The 20,069-nt window shown below is 37.8% G+C and overlaps 1 protein-coding gene across 7 annotated transcripts in view; it reads right to left on the bottom strand.

Moving 5' to 3' along the window:
• Nucleotides 1–20,069, bottom strand: part of OCRL (OCRL inositol polyphosphate-5-phosphatase) — a 51,007-nt gene that overhangs the window by 27,458 nt on the left and 3,480 nt on the right. For 3 of the 7 annotated variants that reach the window (XM_029930168.1, XM_029930169.1, XM_029930174.1), the window contains 10 exons: nt 17,696–17,775; nt 14,643–14,681; nt 5,985–6,095; nt 5,273–5,359; nt 4,432–4,552; nt 4,182–4,343; nt 3,078–3,179; nt 2,426–2,540; nt 1,196–1,312; nt 903–1,090 (listed from right to left, as the gene is read on the bottom strand). In XM_029930168.1, coding sequence (XP_029786028.1) covers nt 903–1,090; nt 1,196–1,312; nt 2,426–2,540; nt 3,078–3,179; nt 4,182–4,343; nt 4,432–4,552; nt 5,273–5,359; nt 5,985–6,095; nt 14,643–14,681; nt 17,696–17,775 — 1,122 coding nt within the window. The other 4 variants (XM_029930170.1, XM_029930171.1, XM_029930172.1 and 1 more) reach the window with 4 other exon arrangements.

Here is a 20,069-nt window from a genome sequence, read left to right as displayed (position 1 = left end):
GAACAGCACTATTCAAAGGAAATAAGATGCATGTCACAGATGTAATTTTAATTTTTTTAGTAGCTGCATTTAAAAACTAAAAGAAAGAAGTGAATATAACTTTAACAATATATTTAACTCAATATACCCAAATTATCATTTTGACATGTAATCAATATTGAAAAAATGGAGATATTTTACATTTTTCCTAAGTCTCTGAAAATTCACTGTATAGTTTATGCTGATAACACATTTCAATTTAAACTAGCTACTTTCAAGTGTCTAATAGCCACCTATGGCTACTGGCTGTCACATTGTACAGCACAGTTCCAGGATATACACCCAACTATTAATAACACTTTCCTTTGAAAATAGACTGGCTGAGGAAGAGCAAAGTGATTTCTACTTTTATCTTTTATTATACTCACAATAGACATTTTTATTTTATAATAAAAAACAATAAAAGGGGGCCTGGTGACTCAGTCAGTTAAGCACCTGACTCATGATTTCCACTCAGGTCATGAGCTCACTGTTTGTGGGTTCAAGCCCCACATCAGGCTCCACACTGGCAGTGCAGAGTCTGCTTGACATTGTGTCTATTTCTTTCTCTCTGCTCCTCCTCTATTGGTGCTCACTCTCTCTTTCAAAATAAATAAACTTAAAATTTTTTTTTAAATAGTAAAAACTGACTCCAAAGGACAGATCCCTCCAGCATTACTCTTACATGCCCACTAAAAATCCCTTTGATAGAAAATCTGATTTCTCTGCTTCAGTGAATCGGCTATTCCTCAAAAACCCGCTCTTCTTTGCAACTCCAATCCCTAAATGGTAATCCTTCACTCTTTGTAGTTCTATAGTTTCCTACCAGATTAATCTCTTTTCAGCCCCACTATTCAAAGGCAAAAGGAGATTCAGCCACTCACTCATGTTTCATGATGTTCAGCTGTGGGAGTGTCTGATTTGGGACCACAAAACTCATTCGTGCACAGATGTCCTTATAATCTTGGTTCCTTCTCTCAAAGTCCTCCACATGGGCAGCCAGGTGGGAATTGACAATGCAAAAGGTAGTGTTGTGAAATACAAATCTCACAGCTACCCCACCTTTGTTTCCCTGTTAGCAAGAGTAAATTATTCACAATTAGTACAAAGACAAAACTGGCATATGAACTTCACATGGACATAAATAATAACCGAGCTCATTTCCAAAGTAACTCACCATTTTCCCCATGATTCCAGTTCCAACTGTTTCTGTAGCAACATCACGGATATATTGCCACTGGTCCTTTCTGGCAAATATGAGGAGCATCATTCCAACAAGGCGGACTAGCTGAACCTAAGAGTTCCAGGGAGTTAGAAAAGGTTCATGTTGATACCACTCTTTGCCACACATCTAATCCTATAACTAATTTTCTACCAAGAAGATATTAATGATGCTCAAATCTGAATCCAAACCCTCTAATTTCCCACTGGACCCCATACAAAGGAAACAAAATTTCTCTGGGGAATCTCTAATCCGGCTCTGACCAGTTGGAGTTAAAAATCTTTGGGGACATCAAGAACATTCAGCTCTAGGATACATTATTTTAATCATATCTATTTATTTTAATCGCTTTTAAACTTACCAGAAGTAGTTAGCATTAAAAAATCCAATCTAAAACCCCTATCCCAGCTTGTTCCTTTTGCCTCTCCTTCCTAGTTTCTGATTTCCAATTTCTTAAGAAATTAAAATTTCTAAAATAGCAATCTTTTTTTAAAGTCTGTAAACCAGAGCTAGAAAAATGTCTGAAAGATGTGTTAGTCAGGGACCTATGTGGAAGGAGTAACACAGCTTCAGGATTTTTATTACCTGTATCAACTGTTAGAAGGAGCAGATGAAAATTATTCAGAGGACTCCTTTTAAAGGGGTTACTATGGTAACCATGTAATTAAATAACTCTTCTGGTAGTTTCTACCACATGCCTTCCAAAGATCAAGAAATTGGCCCACCTTGCTAAAGTCAACTCTCCTTTTGATTTACAACAAAGTTTACAACTCATTTAAATTCCACAACACTTCTTCCTGATTCCACAGCATACCCTACACACCCAAATACCTCAAACTACTTGTCTATAAAGTATCCGGTTCTGACCAGGTCAGTGAACAATTTTGATCTTAAACTCTTACTGTTACCTTATAAGTAATATTCTTGACCCAATTATTATTCTGAGAATAAAATTCTCTTTTTCTCCAAAAAGCTACCTAAGCCATGAAAATATGGGGTCAGAGAGCTTAGGGAAAAAATGGTTTTCCTTAGAAAATAGGTGTAAAGGATATTCTGCCCTGTTGCAGTATTACACATAGAGAAGAATTCAATTAAGCCATTCTTTTGGAACAAGTTATAGATAACAGAATAACTTCTCGTGAGTTCTATTTAGTTGTATACTAAATATAATTTAATACAACTTACTTTCTTATACTTGGCTTTGGAATGCAAACTCCTCTCTACAGCCATGGACCACTCTTGTTCCTTCACAGACTCAAAGTAGAAAAAGGCTTCTGTGCTCAAGTCCAACTCTTGGAATCTGAAAAAACACGAAGACATGAGATCTATACATATCCCATAATTATCTCTGACTACTTCCCGTCCCATTTTCTGAAACATTAGGTGGAAAGGGAATAGGGAAAGAGAGAAATTTTATAGAACTGCTCCACTGACCCAGGTGACCCAGTAAGGACAAGCAGCTTTGTTTTCAAAAGACTATATAAGTATATACACAGGCTATGCAAAACATAAACAAACAAACAAAAAACCTCCACAAAGGATAACAGTGGAGCTTTGCTTATATATCCTAGAAATAGTCACTGTTGGAATTGACCTCAAGTCTCAGTTTCTATTAAGAATATAGTTTAATTTGCATTTTGAGATGATTAGATGTTTCCTTTCACCATTTCAGGTATCATTCCTTTCTTATCTCACAAATTTGACCCACAAGTTAATTTTCACATATGGTTTATAGTAGGTTTTTACCAAATAGTTAATAAAGAAAAAGGAGGGCAAAATGTCATGTAAACTGATACCAAACATATAGCCAAAAGGAAATTCCAGATGTGTTCTTTACCCAATGCAGTAGATATCAGGAGGATTTGAATCACAGTTCAGCCAAGGTTCCAACTCACTATCTGGAGACTGGCCATTCACGTTCCACGTTCCAACAAAAAATCTAATACATAATACCAAAAAAATCACTTGAAAACATGAAAGGTCAAGTATGAACTAGTGGAAGCTCTCTCATCACTTTTACACAAGGATATATTCACAAGAAGCCAACATAATTTCTCAAAATGTTTTGCTATACACACATAAGAAAAACCTCTTGCATGTAGAACACAAAGGCAGTGGGCTTATTCTCCAAATTTTACATTAGGTGAATCCACAAAAAGAAACAAAGTCTCTATTTTAAAAATATAAAGTTAATGGCTCTACCACATTTCCTTTCAATTAAACTCCATTCAAACTTATACTTGAAGAGAAAGCTTGTAGATGGGGGAAAAAAGGTATCTTCATGCTGTAAATACATCTGATGTGCATAACTGTTCCATAAGGAGCTATAGTTAAATCCAAAAACTCACTTTCCAAAGGATTACAAGGACATCTGTGTAGGAAATTCTGTTGAGGCAGATATAGTATTAAGGGGGAAAGCAGAAGGGAAAACTCATAACTGTCTTAACTGTTTACATACAAAAATAAGCATCAAGGGAAATATGAGGAACTACAGGTTTTAGCGTAGGCATACAGTTGTAATTGAATTAGAACAAATGAGGCAAAATCGGATAGCAGATGGGACTGGAATCTTGGACTATTAAGGGTACATGCCGTTCACAAATAACAAAGAAAAGTGTTGCTGCTTTCCACACTGGAATATACACCACACCACATCGCTCACCATTCACACTAGGTCCAGAAAAGAAGAGATTGACAAGCAAAGGTGAAATGAAAAATATGATACAGAGAAAAGAGGAAAGAATCCAAGACAGATCTCTCAATCAAGAGGACTGGGTGAAATTTTCTTTAGTTAACTTACCCAAAGTAAGTTAAGCTAGTGGTAATGGGAGCTTCCTCCTTTTTATCATGCATTGATTCTTAATTAAGCTAATTAAACTAATACATTAAATAACAAAAGGACATTTTATGCCATACCTCAGTAGGTAGAAGGGAGACTAACCTGAAATTCTGAATATTGACATATTCCTTCTCTCGTTTTGCCAGGAAATGTTTGATAAGACCTTCTCGCTGTCCAGACTGAGTATTTGGTACAAAGAGCTTCCGCATGGTGTTGGTCACTTTGGGCTGTTCCTTGTTAGGAACGTCTTTGTCACGTGGAAGCCTAGTAAATAAATGAGAAATTCAAAAGTGAAACTGCCTAAAATAGAAAAGTCTCCTAAATGGGAAATATGTTTTGACATAGGACTTACATTCTATTCATGGAAGAGGGTGGAGGTGGAGGTTCCCGATGAATCCCTGTGGGATGATTTTGTGAATTAACTTTCTTGTCCAAATTCAAGGATGAAAAATTATCCTCAAATCCAAGAAGCCCTGAAGTACACAGAACCCAGAATCAAAGGGGGAAAATAAAGATAACATCCAAATTATCCAGGATGGACAGAGCTTTGCCTTGATCACGGTAGTTTTGATTAACTTGATTTGACTGATCACTATTTGCTCAATGGCATTACCAAACAGAAAGGGATCATAAGGATAGTGATAAGTTAGATTGGGGGAAGAAACACATCTGTCTCTGAAGAACTTGACGTATTAACTAGAACAATAGCAAGTTACATTAATATGGAACCTGAATAACAACAGCTAACATCTATTGAAGACTTAGCATAATGCCTGGTTGATAGTAAGGGATTATATCATTATCTCCTTTAACCATCACAAAGACCCCATAAGGTTAGGAGTAGTAAAAATCTTCCCATGTTACAGGAAAAGAAATGGAAGCTCAGCATTGTTGAGTAACTTGATCAAGGTCATACGTAACTAGCAAGTCATAGAATTGGAATTTAAACCCAAGCAGTTTGGCCCTGGAGCCTACAAATTTAACCATACTGCCAGGCTGGCTCCTGAGGAGCTAACATGCCACAGAAAAGATCATGAATGCACATCAGTCAGTGAGGATGAATTCAATAAAACTACTCCATAATAGAAGGTATCTGAGATTGACATTAATCCACATTACCTTATCTGTCCAGATAAAATCTATGGACTCTGCAATGATCATAGCAACCAGGAAAATGAGAATCTTTTCAGTACCTGAAAAAACAGGTTTGTCCTTAGTGTCTAATTTCTGGTACCAGCTAGATGAGTCCTTTGGCTCTGGAACAAGAAGCTGTGACTGAGCTAGAGAGATAAGAGTCATGGTCAGAAACAGGGGAGCCCTTCACTGAGTGAATTTTACCATAACCAAAAGCCATTCATTCAGCACTCCTCAAATGCAGGGGCCAGCAGCATTCTTGAATGTAAAGGAAGAGACTAAGTAAATGAGGGCAGTTCTGGAAACAGAATGAAGATTACTGTCTTTGGTAAGCTGTCCATGCTGTGACACTGAAGATTCTGGAAAATGGCCCAGTGTACTTATAGCTGAATAGACCTGTTCTCTAGCCTAACCCTGGGTTCATTCCTGAAGGAAGAAAAATCAGCTATGAAGACTCAAGGAGTGAGGTACTTTGCTAATGACTGCTGGCCTCTGCATCAGCATTCCAGAATGTCACTGCCATTCAAATAGCAGAAAGGGGCACCTGGGGCCGACTTCAGCTCAGGTCATGATTTCACAGTTTGTGGGTTTGAGCCCTGCGTCAGGCTCTGTGCTGACAGCTCAGAGCACTGAGTCTGCTTCTGACTCTGTGTCTCCCTCTCTCTCTGACCCTCCTCACTCACATTCTGTGTCTCCCTGTCTCAAAAATAAACAAACACTAAAAATATTAAAATAAAATATTAGAAAGAAAATTGCTGAGTCTTGAGTTACCTTCCTGGGCAGCAAGGACCTCTGAGAGGAACTTCAAACAACGTTCCTCATCAGGGATTTCAAAGTGGCGCTCCCTGGTCCAGTCCCCCTGGATCCGAATTTTGCAGCCACCTAAAAAGAAGTGAAATCTATACATATACAGCTATGGAATATGTGCTTTTGGGGTCATTCTCAACTTATTAGTTTAACAAGAGAAGGTCCAGATCACACGTATTATAAGACCTCTAATGTAGGAAGCATATCTACAAAATCAGATTTGGTGTGGTGGGGGGGCACAATACAGAGAGGGAAATCTAAGAGGCTGATGAACTGTCGGTGAGCATCCCAGTACAGTGATATTGAAATCATAGTCTCCATTATCAATGTAGGTACAAAATTCTAACAAAAGATCAATTCCCCAACTACCCTCCTCCCATCTTCCAGCTGGAGATTCCTACCATTTCAAATCCAGATCATATAGTTAGAATATCTGAAGTACAAAGGGAACAAAGAAAATAAGATGGTATGCTCCTAGGTATACATTGTACCTAGGCAATTGAATTTACAAACTAATTTTAAAAAAATAGTGGAATTGGCTTGAATTATTCCGAAAAGAAGCATCTAGATTTCATTATCTCAAGTAAACAATGCATGTCTTGAATAAATGTATGAAAGCAATATAATGACCTATGACCAGGAGTGGCCTGGTTCAGCACAGCCAATTGGAAAACAGTATAATTAATAGTAAAGTTCTCTAGGACTTTAATTTCTTATGTGCCCTAGTTCTCATCGGTATCAATGGTCTGGATATGGTGACCCAGGAAACCTACGTACTTGTTTATATTCACATTTACTACATACATTGCTTTCTCGTGCCCCTAGAAACCACAAGCTCCTTGAGAGAAAGAGGTGGGCTACACAGACAGTTATCCAACACAACACTTTTGAGGATCTCCCGGGCTGTCTGGAACGAAGGGGCTTCTCAGGACTCAGGACTTTCAAAGCAAACACTGGGAAAGTCTCAGACAAACCAGGATGGTTGGTTACTTTACTGGTGACAATGATGTCAGACTTCACAGACAGAAGGCATTTAGTAAACGACCACTGAACTGGACTCTTTCATACTTGTAAATGACAAAGAGATGAGAAAATGAAATGAAAATCCTAGTTTCTTATGTTAGAAATCCACTAGTGAACCCCTGATTCGTTTTCCTTTGTATTTCCGTAAATATCTTCACAGATTTAGTGATTAGAATGAAAGAGATAAAAATTGAGAAAAAATGTGAGAAAGGAGGTACCCAAGAGGACCACAGATAAGAAAATTAGTGAGGGTGTTACCGTAAGGAGAAGAAAAAAATGAAGGGCATGAATAAAGGCTGTCAGTCACAGCCTTGAAGATACAGGAAAAATCTCCTTCAGGGCACAAAGTCCTCGCTTTCTCAGATAATTTATATTAAAACAAAAGAAATTAAAAGATCAGTTTCTATCCGATAAAACTTGGACAAGAACACATTCTCTCTCTCTCCCACAATCCTTGAGAGATATATTTTAGCAAATATAAAAATGTACTGACTCATTTAACAGAAAATTCTAGAAATTGCTTACAAAATAACACTGGATGCTCTCTCACCATGCTCTAAGGGAAAGAGGACAAATTATCCCATGACACAACTTTCTATACTCTTACTTTCAAAACCCCCTGGCCTCTTTGCAATCAGCAAACACTCCTGTATCCTCAAACTTCTCCTCTGAACATTCCCTGCAGCTCTCAGTAATTCTCAACAGAATGCATTAGAATTACCAGAGGCATTTTAGAAAACAGACTTTTGAGTCCTATCCCAGGACAATAAAGCAGAATCTCAGGAGGTGAAGCCCAGGCACGCGTAGTTTTTAAAATACTTCCCAAGTGAGTCTAATGTGTATGCAGACTGAAAACCAAACAGTCACCTACAATGTGGCTTGTCCCTGGATACTGTTTATGGCGTCTCACATCCTATGGAATTTAAAATGGGTGTCCTGTTTTGTCCTAATGCCAACTCCAAACCATTCCTTCTTCTCCCTCAGGACAAATCCCTTCTCCTTTAAGGTTCACCTGCTGGGCTATACCAGCTTCCTCCCTTCCCTCCCCGATGAGATCATGTGCCATCCTTCCTAAAACTTCTGACCAGGATTCAATACCTGACTCATAAGACTTCCTCTCCATTCAAACTCTTGCCTTAAATTTGAGTCCCTTCCAAATTAACACAGAAAACACAGTAAACATCTTCAACTTTCTCGTGCAGTGACCTTGCCCCACCATCTCAGCCATCTACTCCCTCAGTCCCTATGGGGACTCCCTCAGTTATACCCTGAAACTTTTCATCATAGAAACACTATCACCTCATAAATGTCTAATTCAAATACCCCACTCTGACCTGTAACTTCCATCTTATTTGTTCAAATGGGAACCTCCAGCCCTCTACTTAGTGTTCATTCGCACATTCCTGCATTCACTTTCCATTTTATCAAATAGATGTCATCATTCAATTCTGTTGCAAAAGCCCAGATCTACCTTACCCCCCGTTCCTCCACAACACCTACCTGGTTAACTTTCAACCCTCAGAAATCCAACTAAGTGCCTTACTCCAGGGGAGTAAACACACACACACACACACGTGCACGCACACAATTATTATAAATTGATTGCTAACCTCAACTGGGCCCTCTATGCTAGGAAGTAATGTAAGTTTCCAGAGTCAACTTGTCTCCCACTACTGTCTGGAACAACTATTTCACACCTCATTTATCTGTGGACCCACCCTTCTCAAACCCTCTCATTCCAAGCAGATTGCTTTGCCTCGTGCTTCAGAGAAAATGGAAGGCATCATATGGAAAGTCACCTGTATTGTACCCATGTTCTCCTTTCCCTTCTGATATAAGGAAGAGGAGTCCTCCTATCAAATACTACATTCTCTTTGAATTATAATCCCTCTAATTCTTTCAGGAACCTTAAATTCACAATCATTCCCTAGACACCTCCCCCCAATATCTTCACTCTCCCCCTTTCATAGGCTCCTCCCCTTTAGCATTAAATTAAATTGTGTTCCAGGGGCGCCTCGTGGCTCAGTCCGTTCAGTACCTGACTCTTGGTTTCAGCTCAGGTCATGATCTCACAGTTTCATGAGTTTAAGCCCTGCGTCAGGCTCTGTGCCAACACTGCGGAGCCTGCTTGGGAGTCTCTCCCTGTCTCTGTGCCCCTCCCCAACTCAAACTCTCTCAAAATAAATAAATCAACTTTAAAAACTTAAAGAAAAATTGTGTTCTAAATCCTCCCCATTTGATGGGGTACCTGGGTGGCTCAGTCAGTTAAGCAGCCAACTTCGGCTCAGGTCACAATCTCACGGTTCATGGGTTCGAGCCCCACATGGAGCTCTATGCTGCGAACTCAGAACCTGGAGCCTGCTTCAGATTCTGTGTCTCCCTCTCTCTGCCCCTCCCATGCTCATGGTCTGTCTCTCAACAATAAATAAATGTTAAAAAAAAAAAAAAAAAAAGAGGGGTGCCTGGGTGGCTCAGTCGGTTAAGCGGCCGGCTTCAGCTCAGGTCATGATCTCGCAGTTCGTGGGTTCATGCCCCGCGTCGGGCTCTGTGCTGACAGCTAGCTCAGAGCCTGGAGCCTGCTTCAGATTCTGTGTCTCCCTCTCTCTCTGACCCTCCCCTGCTCGCACTGTCTCTCTCTGTCTCCCAAATAAATAAATAAATAAAAATAAAAGACATACAACAATGGTTTAAAAAAAAAGAAAAAGAAAATAAAAATAAAAACATAGTCACTACTTACCTCCCATTTCTCTCTTTAATCCATTCCAATATGACTTTGGCTCCCACCACCCCTCTGAAATAGCTTTGTTAAGGTCAACAATAACCTCTAAATTGCTAAATCCAAAGGATCCTCTTCAGTCATCTTATTAGACCTATCATTAGAAATCCATAGTTGACTACTCCTTGAATAATCTTTTCCAAAGGATTCTATGATACCATACTCCTCTAATTTGCCTCTCTTTGGTCACTAATTTTTTAGTGTCCGATGAGGTATCTCCCCCTCTATCTAGCCTTTAAAAAACAGAATTCCTTAGAGTTCAGTCCTAAACATTTTTCTCACTGTGTATCAGTATTGTGTAATATGGTAACCAATAACCACATGTGGCTACTGAGTTTGAAATGTGACTACTTTGACTGAGGAACTGAACTTCTAATTTTATTTCTAATTAATTTGAATAGGCACATGTAACTAGAAACTAACATATCTGATAGCACAGCTTTATTTGAAATCACATCATCTTTCAGGATTTCAAATACCATCTATGTGCTAGTGGCCCAGACCTTTCTTTTGAGTTTCAGATGCATACATACAACTGTCAATTTATAATTTACACTCAATGTCTCAAAGAAATTTCAAACTAAATATAGCTGAAACTGAATTCACAACCCCCTCAAAGGAAAAGTCATTCCTCCCACAATGTACTTGTCTTTGCAAATGGTACCATCATCCACATTCATGCCAGTAACCTAAGACTCCTCTCCGACACTTCTCTTTAACTCACCTCCATGCCCAAACCAACCTCTGCTGATTTAACCTCTGAAAATATTTATCAAATCCGCCTACTTCGCACTATTTATACTGCCACCACACTCATATTCTCTAGTGTAAACTCTGGAAACACCTTCGTAACTGACTTCCATGCAAATGATTGACACCCTGGCATTAAACCCTTCATATTCCCATTTTTTCACATATAAAAATCCAGATTCCTTACCATGACTTATAAGATCCTACTGGATCTGGCCTTACCCCATCCTAACTTGATGTCTAAGCCTTGTTCCAACCATCCTGGTCTTCTTTCACTTCAAAGAAGGTGTCAAGCTACTTACCCAATTTTGAGACCTTTACACATGTGGTTCCTTCTACCTGGCATACTTTTCTCTCCCCAATTTTTACCTGTCTTACTTAGCCCCTCTAGTCTCAATTTAAAATATCATATTAAAGAGGCATTCCCTGACCATGCCACCTAATTTAGTCAGCCCTTTTATAAACTCTTTGTATTTCTCCTTGATAGCATTGATGAAAACCAGAATTATGTATCTATACTTTGTTAAAGTTTCTTGCACTGTTTCATGAAGTGCCATGACTGTATTGTTTTCTGATATAACGTTAGATTAGCACAGTGCGTGGCACTATAAAATGTATTCATATTTTTATAGGATGAATTAATGGATTATAGGTATCTGTGTGGCACTAGTACCAAACAGCACAGAAGCAAGAATAACAGCAGGAGCAACAATCTTATCTGCATTGTTCTCTACTGATTCTGCAGCACTTAGAACAGTGCTTGGCAAATAGAAGGCACTCAACAAATATTTGTTGAATAGTGAATAAAGGAAAATTTAATATTAGGAAATTAGTATAATAAAGTCCATCCATGGGTCAAATAAGGAATAACAATATTACCATCTCTATAAATAGTATAAAGACATCTGATAAAATTCAATATAAATTCATGATTTTAAAAACCACACAAACTTGAAATGGAGTTTTTTAATGTTTTTTTTTTAAAAAAAAAAAAAAAAACCCTATCAAATCAACAGACAATAATGTCCTCAACAATAAAGTACCACCTGAGACTCTTACTGAAAATAGGAGCCAAATGAGGATTATCATCATTATTTAATATTGGTCTTAAAATTCTCATTGGTGTAATGAGACATGAAGCAAAACTAATAGTTGTAGCTACTAGAAAGACAAAATTATTATTTGTAGATGACCAGGCTTGTCTATCAAAAACAAACTAAACAGAACCCCCAAAATTTAAAATATATTTCTATAAAGTGGCTAGATAAAAAATAAATATCTAAAACTCAATAGCTTCTCTATATACTAGTAATAAGCAATTAGAAGAGAAGAAGTTTCCACTGACAATAGCACTCAAAAAAAGTCTACCATAAAATACTTAACCTACAAATGTATGATATATATGAAGAAAACACAAAACATTACTGAGAGATATAAAGAGGACCCAAATAAGTACAGTGACAGACCATGTGCCTTGACAATGTCTTAATTTTATAAAGGAGTTAATTCAATAAAATTTGACACATACCTATGGTAAAATATTAGTCAGTAAAAGTCATGTTTTTAAATCATTTTAAAGGACATGGAAAAAGGTTACCATATAATGTTAAATGAAAATGCAGAATAAAAACTACATATAAAGATTCCAATCATATTAGGGCACCTGGGTGGCTCAGTCGGTTGGGCATCCAACTTTGGCTCAGGTCATGATCTCATAGTCTGTGGTTTTGAGCCCCACGTTGGGCTCTGTGTGGACAGCTAGCTCAGAGCCTGGAGACTGCTTCAGATTCTATCTCCCTCCCTCTCTGCACCTCCCCTGCTCACACTCTGTCTCTCTCTCAAAAATAAATAAAAATTTTAAAAAATTTAAAAAAATATTCCACAGGGCGCCTGAGTGGCTCAGTCAGTTGAGTGTCTGGCGTCGGCTCAGGTCGTGATCTCATGTTTCGTGGGCTGGAACCCCGCATCGGGCTCTGTGCCGACAGCTAGCTCCGAGCCTGCAGCCTGCTTTGCATTCTGTATCTCTCTCTCTCTCTCTCTCTCTCTCTCTCTCTCTCGGACCCTCCCCTGCTCGCGTGTCTCTCTCTGTCTCTCAAAAAAAAAAAAAAAAAAAAACATAAAAAAATTCTAATCATATAAAAATAGAAATAGAAAACTGGAAGGAGATACATAATGTTAGTTACAGTGGTGATTTCTAGGTTGCAGAAGCATAATTTTAATTTGATACTTTAAACTTTTCTGAATTCTCCAAATTGTATATAATGAAGATATATTTATTACCTCTATAATCATAAAAAATTATTTTAAGATATTTAATACCAGCATGCAGACAATGGGAAAACACCTATTTATGGTAAAATCAGGCTTGCCTAACAACTCCAGGGCCTCCCTCAGGCAACATACTGTGTGCTTTAAAGGTTTATATATAAAGCCCAAGGATCATGATAAAATCTGATTTTACTGCAAATATTACTAAATGGGCAGATATAACAAAAGGATTTATTCAAGTGGTTACTGAACTATTACCCTGCTGTGATCCAGTAACTGGAATTCTGGACAGAATAACACATGCTAATTTCTATGTAGGTGAGACCAAAAGAATTAATGCCATAAATATGTGTTTGGATCAAACATCTATTTCTACAGCAAGAACAGGATATTTCGACATCTTATTTCAGCAGCAATGTCAGTCACTGCTGAAATGCTTTTGCTCAAACTTTGCTTTTTTAGTGTTGTTTCTGCCTTCTCCTTTCTAAGTACAATAAGACATTGTAAGTTATTTGTTCTCTTGGATACCTGCCGAAGTCAGTAGCTGGGTACATTTAGCCTTTGAGAATCAACCTTTAAGACTTCTAAAATCCATGACCAAAGAAAAGAATAATAAAACCCAAACCAGAAAAAGCCTATCTAAACTGTTCAATACAAATTAATGGTGGCAAGTACAGGGGCTGTTTCTAAACAAAATTACGTATAACCCATGGCTACAAGGGAAGGGCTAAGACGCACTCATCCAAGGACTCAATCAAGAGATAAGGCAACCAGTTTGATCTACATTCATGTGGTCACAAACTGTTTTCCATAGCAACCACAGACTAGTCAAGGTAGCATTCAAGTGCCCATTTTCTCCTCTCCATAACACAGTACAATTATATAATAGAGAACACCTTGCAAGGAAAGTCAAGATGATTTGCTTCAAACAGATAAAAATGAGAGAACTGAAGCAGTGAGAAGGAAGACCATGTTCTTTCTGATAACAGGATGCCTAGAGGGGATGGAGCTTAAATAAAAGACCAAAAATATTTTAAGGAAAAAAAGGGAGCTAGGGACAAGCAAGGTATTCCTGGTACGAGAATACCTTGTATTCTACAGCTTCCCAAAATGATAAAGTGAATAAAGGAAAATATTATGATTTAATATGCAAAACTAAAAAGCAAGTGAGAAAAAAATGTTAAATGTAATAGCAGTTAAAATAAAAACATAAAACCACTCATAAACCTTATGTGCTTTAAACATTTTCTGGCCCTTCCTGGAATTCTTAATTCCACAGTAATGATTTAACTGATGGCAAAAATACTGATGGCTCAAAGAAGTTCAGCATTAGACAAGCAGATCATATTTTCAACTTTTAAAGATCTTTGCCAGCCACCTGGTTTTTCTTACGCTTAGCCTAAATGTTTTTGAGAGGACAATACTAATTTGCATGGCTGCCCTAAGAAAATGAAGAATAGGGGCACCTGGGTGGCTCAGTCTGTTAAGCATCCAACACTTGATTACTTGATTTCAGCTCAGGTCAAGATCTCACATTTTGTGAGATTAAGCCCCTCGTTGGGCTCTGTGCTGACAGAACAAAGCCTGCTTGGGATAGTCTCTCTCTTTCTCTCTGCTCCTTCCCCACTCAGGCTCACGTGAACCCCCCTCAAAATAAATAAATAAATATTTTTAAAAAAAGAAAATGAAGAATACAGAATAAGATAGTAAAATAGAAATGTGACAAAAGAGGTGTTTTAAATAAAGTGGGTATTCAATTAAATATTTGTTGAATAAAAATCAACTCCACTCAGAAGGATACTCACTGTTTGAAGCTATATCAATCAAAAGAGTTTCTTCTGCTTCTGAGGGAAAAGAAGAAAGAACAGGATTAGGGAAGGGAAAACCATTCATTACAACTAAAAGAAGTATATGCCGAAGTAAATAACTGCTTCTCTCAATCACCACTCCTAGGTCTTAGAAAGCATTTTACAAATCCTTTGCTTTTTTGTGTAGCATTTCTAAAAATGGGTTTTGCTAGTACTAGGTTCTAAAGATTATGAGCAGTTCAACTAAAAGAAGACTAAACAAACTGAATGGAACACCTCAAAGCAAAGCAAGGAATGACAATAGTAGGCAACATAAGAACATGTTAATTCAAGAAAGGTGAATTCAATTCCCCTCAACTATAACAACCTGACTTTAATATAATCTGTGTCATTTAGTTATTCTTTTTTTAAAGATTTTAAGTAATCTCTACACCCAATGTAGTGCTTCAACTTAAAACACTGAGATCAAGAGTCACATGCTCTACCAACTATGCCAGCCAGGTGTCCCTAGATAATTCTTATAAAAAGCCAAGGAAGGGACACCAAAGGCCCAGAGGTGAATTATTTTCTTAACTTGGACATAGTCTCTGAAAACTTCCCAGCGATTGCCTTTCTTCTGCCTCTGCCTCCTTTAGGATCAGAGAATACCTTCAGTTCTTGACCTTCAGGCTACAATTGATACCTGCAGGTCAGGTCACCACACCCAACAAGGAAGTATAAAACAGGGCAAAGCACATTATCTTGAGTTCAGAGTTCTCTTTTCTCCCCCCCTGGCTCTCCCGGACTTCCTTCCTTAGCTCCAGTGTCTATATCCAACCCATCTCTTTCTCTTGTACTTCCCTGTATTTGGTCAAAAGCACCTATAAGACCCTCCTGGCTAGTGAAACTCTGAGTGCTTACTCCTTAGGATTAGCCTGGATCTACCTTAGCCAGATGGGGTAGTCTCAGCCTTTTCTAGCTCCTTCAGAAGCCCAGATTGTATATCTGGCTGCATTATTCAATTACTACAGAAGCTATGGTAAGGAACTAAGTAGTCTAATATTTAAAAATTGCCTCAATATCCTCACTAGCATGATGAATCAAGGGACAATAGCACGTCAGGACATAGTACTTTAAGTTCACCACTATTCTTCAGTAACTTTAATTCTTTAAAACCCAAGTATTTATAGACTTATCAAAATGGATGCACAGGTTGGGAAACAAAGGATGTAAAAACTCCAGGAGGTAGCCATTCTACCTTTATTATGGGGAACAACTATTTGTGCGCACACATATTTTCTTAGATTCCAACCTAACAATCAATCTATCTTATATTCTTATTAAAAACAGAACAATACTAAGAGAAATAGGATAAAAGAGACTGTAGAAGTAGTACAAAAAGGAAGAGAGTTAACATGATGTGAAAACCTCAAGTCATGTTCTTTGGTTTTTCTCCTCCTTAAAGGGCTGGGTATGTAACAAAGAGTGCTTTACCATGAAAAGTAAAGTGACAACAGCAACTTACTATGGCAGTCAGGTGCCTTGTTCAACACGTACCTCTCACACAGAGAAGGCTAAGTGGCTATGATTTTATTATTCTATACAATGTGGAGACTGTTTTTAATTCTCAATACAACACTGGCTTAAAAAGTCATACCCACTTAGTATTTCTACTTTCAGGAATAAATCCTAATACGAGATGTCCAAGAAGATTTATGTACAGAGATGTTCATCACATTACCATTTAAACTAGCAAAAAATAACTCAAATGTCAAACACGGGAATACTTACATTATAGGGTATTCATAAAACAGAATAGTATACTACCTATTAAAGCATGGAAAAGCACTCATAATATGATGACATGCAGAACAGACAAACCACATATAGTATGAGTTCTGCCCACCCGAGAGTTACATGTGTAGGAAAAAAAAAAAAAGGAAAATGTTCGGTGTTTGTCTCTCAAGGATGGAAATGTCCTTATTTTCTGTATACTTTTCTGTTCTTTCCCAACTTTCTACAGTATATGTATTACTTCTGTGATCAAAAAGTCCATTGTAGTTTAAGAAAGAATCCATGCAAGGTAAGATTCAAGTTTTTCAAGAAGCTACCGCTCATACAGAATGTTTCTTTCTGACAAAGGCAATGAACCCACTGGAAACATAACGCATTTGTTCTCTAGTAATCAATTTCCCTTCTAGAGCAATGTGAGATGACAGAAGCAACACTTCCCACACAAACCTCCAAAATTTTGTGTCTCATTGTAGCAGATGAAACAACAGATTTTCTGTTCTCTGTCCTCAAATTTGAGGGCAGAAAGCCAAATAATGTCCTCCTTGGAGTTGATTTTCTTATGATTCACCAACATCAAGGTCTGAGAATCAGCACAATTGACTGTAAGGTATTAAAATCTGGTAAGGCGTGTTGCCAAATGTTTTAACTTCAAACAGTGTGGGGAGAAAGTGCTGAATGTGTGTGAATCCAGTGACCTTGATACTTTACAATGAGCAATGTGTTTGTTAAACCAAGAATGTCATTTAAATCCACATAGATGGGGCGCCTGGGTGGCTCAGTCAGTTAAACGTCCAACCTTGGCTCAGGTCACGATCTCACAGTCTGTAGGTCCAAGCCCTGTGTCAGGCTCCGTGCTGACAGCTCAGAGCCTGGAGCCTGCTTCCGATTCTGTGTCTCCCAATCTCTCTGATCCTCCCCCGCTCACTCTCTGTTTCTGTCTCTCAAAATAAAATAAAGACATAAAAAAAAATTAAATTCACATAGAAGTCCATAAGCATAAAAGACTGCCTACATAGTTAAGAGAGTACATACATCTCTAACAGCCAGGTAGGGAAGCAGGTAAGACTATATACATACTTCAGTATAGCCCTTCAGCACTCATAGACAAAGCATTTACCATCTTCTCAATGGTAGCTTAGTAACGTTATCACTTTATACAAAGACCAATACATTTTATTTTATGTGCAGTGATATATTTAAATATGTATGGTATTAGACAATGCAATAACGACCAAGGAAAAACATTGTAAAACTAGCTAGGCAATTAAAGCTAGTACCTTGAACACATCTAAAGTGGCTATTTATAGGAATGATATCTTGAACATGCTGTTCCTTCTCGCGCAACTGGATTATTAACCTAGGAAACAGAAGAATGCATCAACAAATGGCTACTGAAAAACCCAAACATTTAAAAACAAATTATACTGCTGAGTTGTTACACAAATCTAGTCCATATTTATTAGACTTACTATATCTCAATCCCTGGATCTGAGCATCATGACAGCTAGGTATCACTCTAGATCTAAGAGAATGTCAGTGACGATCAATATCTGAATACCTACACTGTCCTGTGCCATAAAGAACACATAATAGTATCTTAAAAACAACTTTCAATCTCAAATGCAAGAATTACAGTGCATACACCTTCAGAGCACATATACTAGAGTGAAGAATAGCTAGGTGTGTATGGCATGAGGGCAGACTTATGGTTGTATCTTCACAACAGGATTTCTAGCAACTATCACAGGGTATGGCACATAGCAGTCGCTCAAGTTTGCTGAATAAATGAATTAGAAATTTCATAAATTAGCCTTCAAATTATATTTCTACGGCTTTTACCAAATAATGGTTCTATCTCTGCAAACAAGTATACAGGTTCATGGAGAAGTAAGAAAAGGTGCCCAACCAGCAGGATCAGTTAAAATAACCTGTGACCAAGGCAGCAGATATCACAACCAGTGCCTTATATTCCTTGTGTTTTTACTCTGGTTTCCAACTTCATGCAAGTATTTCTAGGTAAACATAACTGGATTTGGCCTCCCAATATGAAATGAAAGACTTCTAAATTCCTAGGTACTCCTGAAATCTTAATTTTCACTTACTGCTTATCCTTAGTGGCCCAGGATCAATGTATGACCTACTGGTAAACAACCATTCTGAACATCTCCTAGCTTCCCCAAATCAAGCAGTCTTCAGGTGGTTCTCTCTGCCAGGAACACTCTTCTGTTCTTCCTGAGACCCAGCTCAAATATCACCTCCTCTTTGCAGCTTTTCCTAATTCCCCAAAGCAGAATCAGTACCTTGGTCCCCTTCATCTGCCCCAATAATAGAGCACTTGTACCCTCCATTGCAGTTTTATTTATTTCCCTCACTGATCTGAGCTTCCTGAAAACAAAGACCCTATCATATTCAGTCTTGCCTCCTGCCTAAGAGATGCTCAATAAATATTGGTTGAATAAATGAACCAGTTTCACTAAGCTATAAACAGAGATAAATTTCTAAATATACTTTGTCCAACCTCTGACATTTAAAAAATGTCATTATTTTGAAGGGTTTTATTTCTAGTTTGTTGTCTTTTGGGGGGCTTGTTGTTTTAGCTTTTTGTACTTTTTTCCCAATGTGTTAACTTTAAAGGAGATCACATGCGGAAAGGAATTGCTTAGACAGAACTAAAGGAAATAAAAGTATTAATGCTATCTTTCTGCTCTGTCTGCTTGCCTGATCTGTAGATGTTCATATTTTAAGGTGACTAGAGGAATATGGGGCAGGCTCCTTTCAACGTGCAAAGTTCATGAGTCAAGCAGAGTCCTATAAACCCAGATGGAGATCAGAAAGAAGATAAAAGACTGACAAAGCAAGACTGAAAGAGGAAGAGCTTACTTTAGGGAAAACGAACCAATACAATCGCAAAGAAATGAAGACTAGAAAAAGTGTTTGACATTAGCAGTAAAGCTTGAACTAGACTGTACTATTAAAAGCCATCGCAAAAGGGACAACATGGATGGACCTTGAGGGCATTATTCTAAGTGAAATAAGGCAGAAAACGGCAAATACCATATGATCTCACTTATATGTAGATTCTAAAAACAAACAAAAAAACCCAAAATCATAGATACAGAGGATAGGTGATTATCAGAGGTGGGGGGTAGGTAAAATGAAGGGGGTCAAAAGGTACAAACTTTCAGTTATAAAATAAGTAAGTCATGGGAATGTAATGTACAGCCTGGTAACAACAATCAATAATACTGTACTGTATATTTGAAAGGTGCTAAGAGAATAGATCTGAAAAGTTTTGATCACAAGAGAAAATCTGTAACTAAGTATGATGATGGATGTTAACTAGACTTGTTTTGGTCATTTCACAATATCTACAGATATCAAATCACTGTGTTGTGCACTTGAAACTAATATATTATATGTCAATTATATCTCAATTTAAAAATACAACCTCCCTCCAAAAAATCCATTATAAAACAAAGATCAACTTAAAATTTAATTCCACAATACCTACCATGTGTTAGTCACTAAACAAATTATAGCAAGAATAGGGTTAAGAATAAGTAGGGGCACCTGTGTAGCTCAGTCGGTTAAGTATATGACTTCAGCTCAGGTCATGATCTCACGGTTTGTAAGTTAGAGTCCCATGTCGGG

This window comes from Suricata suricatta, chromosome X, assembly GCF_006229205.1.
Source record: "Suricata suricatta isolate VVHF042 chromosome X, meerkat_22Aug2017_6uvM2_HiC, whole genome shotgun sequence".
Classification (NCBI taxonomy): domain Eukaryota; kingdom Metazoa; phylum Chordata; class Mammalia; order Carnivora; family Herpestidae; genus Suricata; species Suricata suricatta.
Note: the sequence above shows the minus strand (reverse complement) of the source record. Positions and strands in the feature narration are given on the sequence as shown.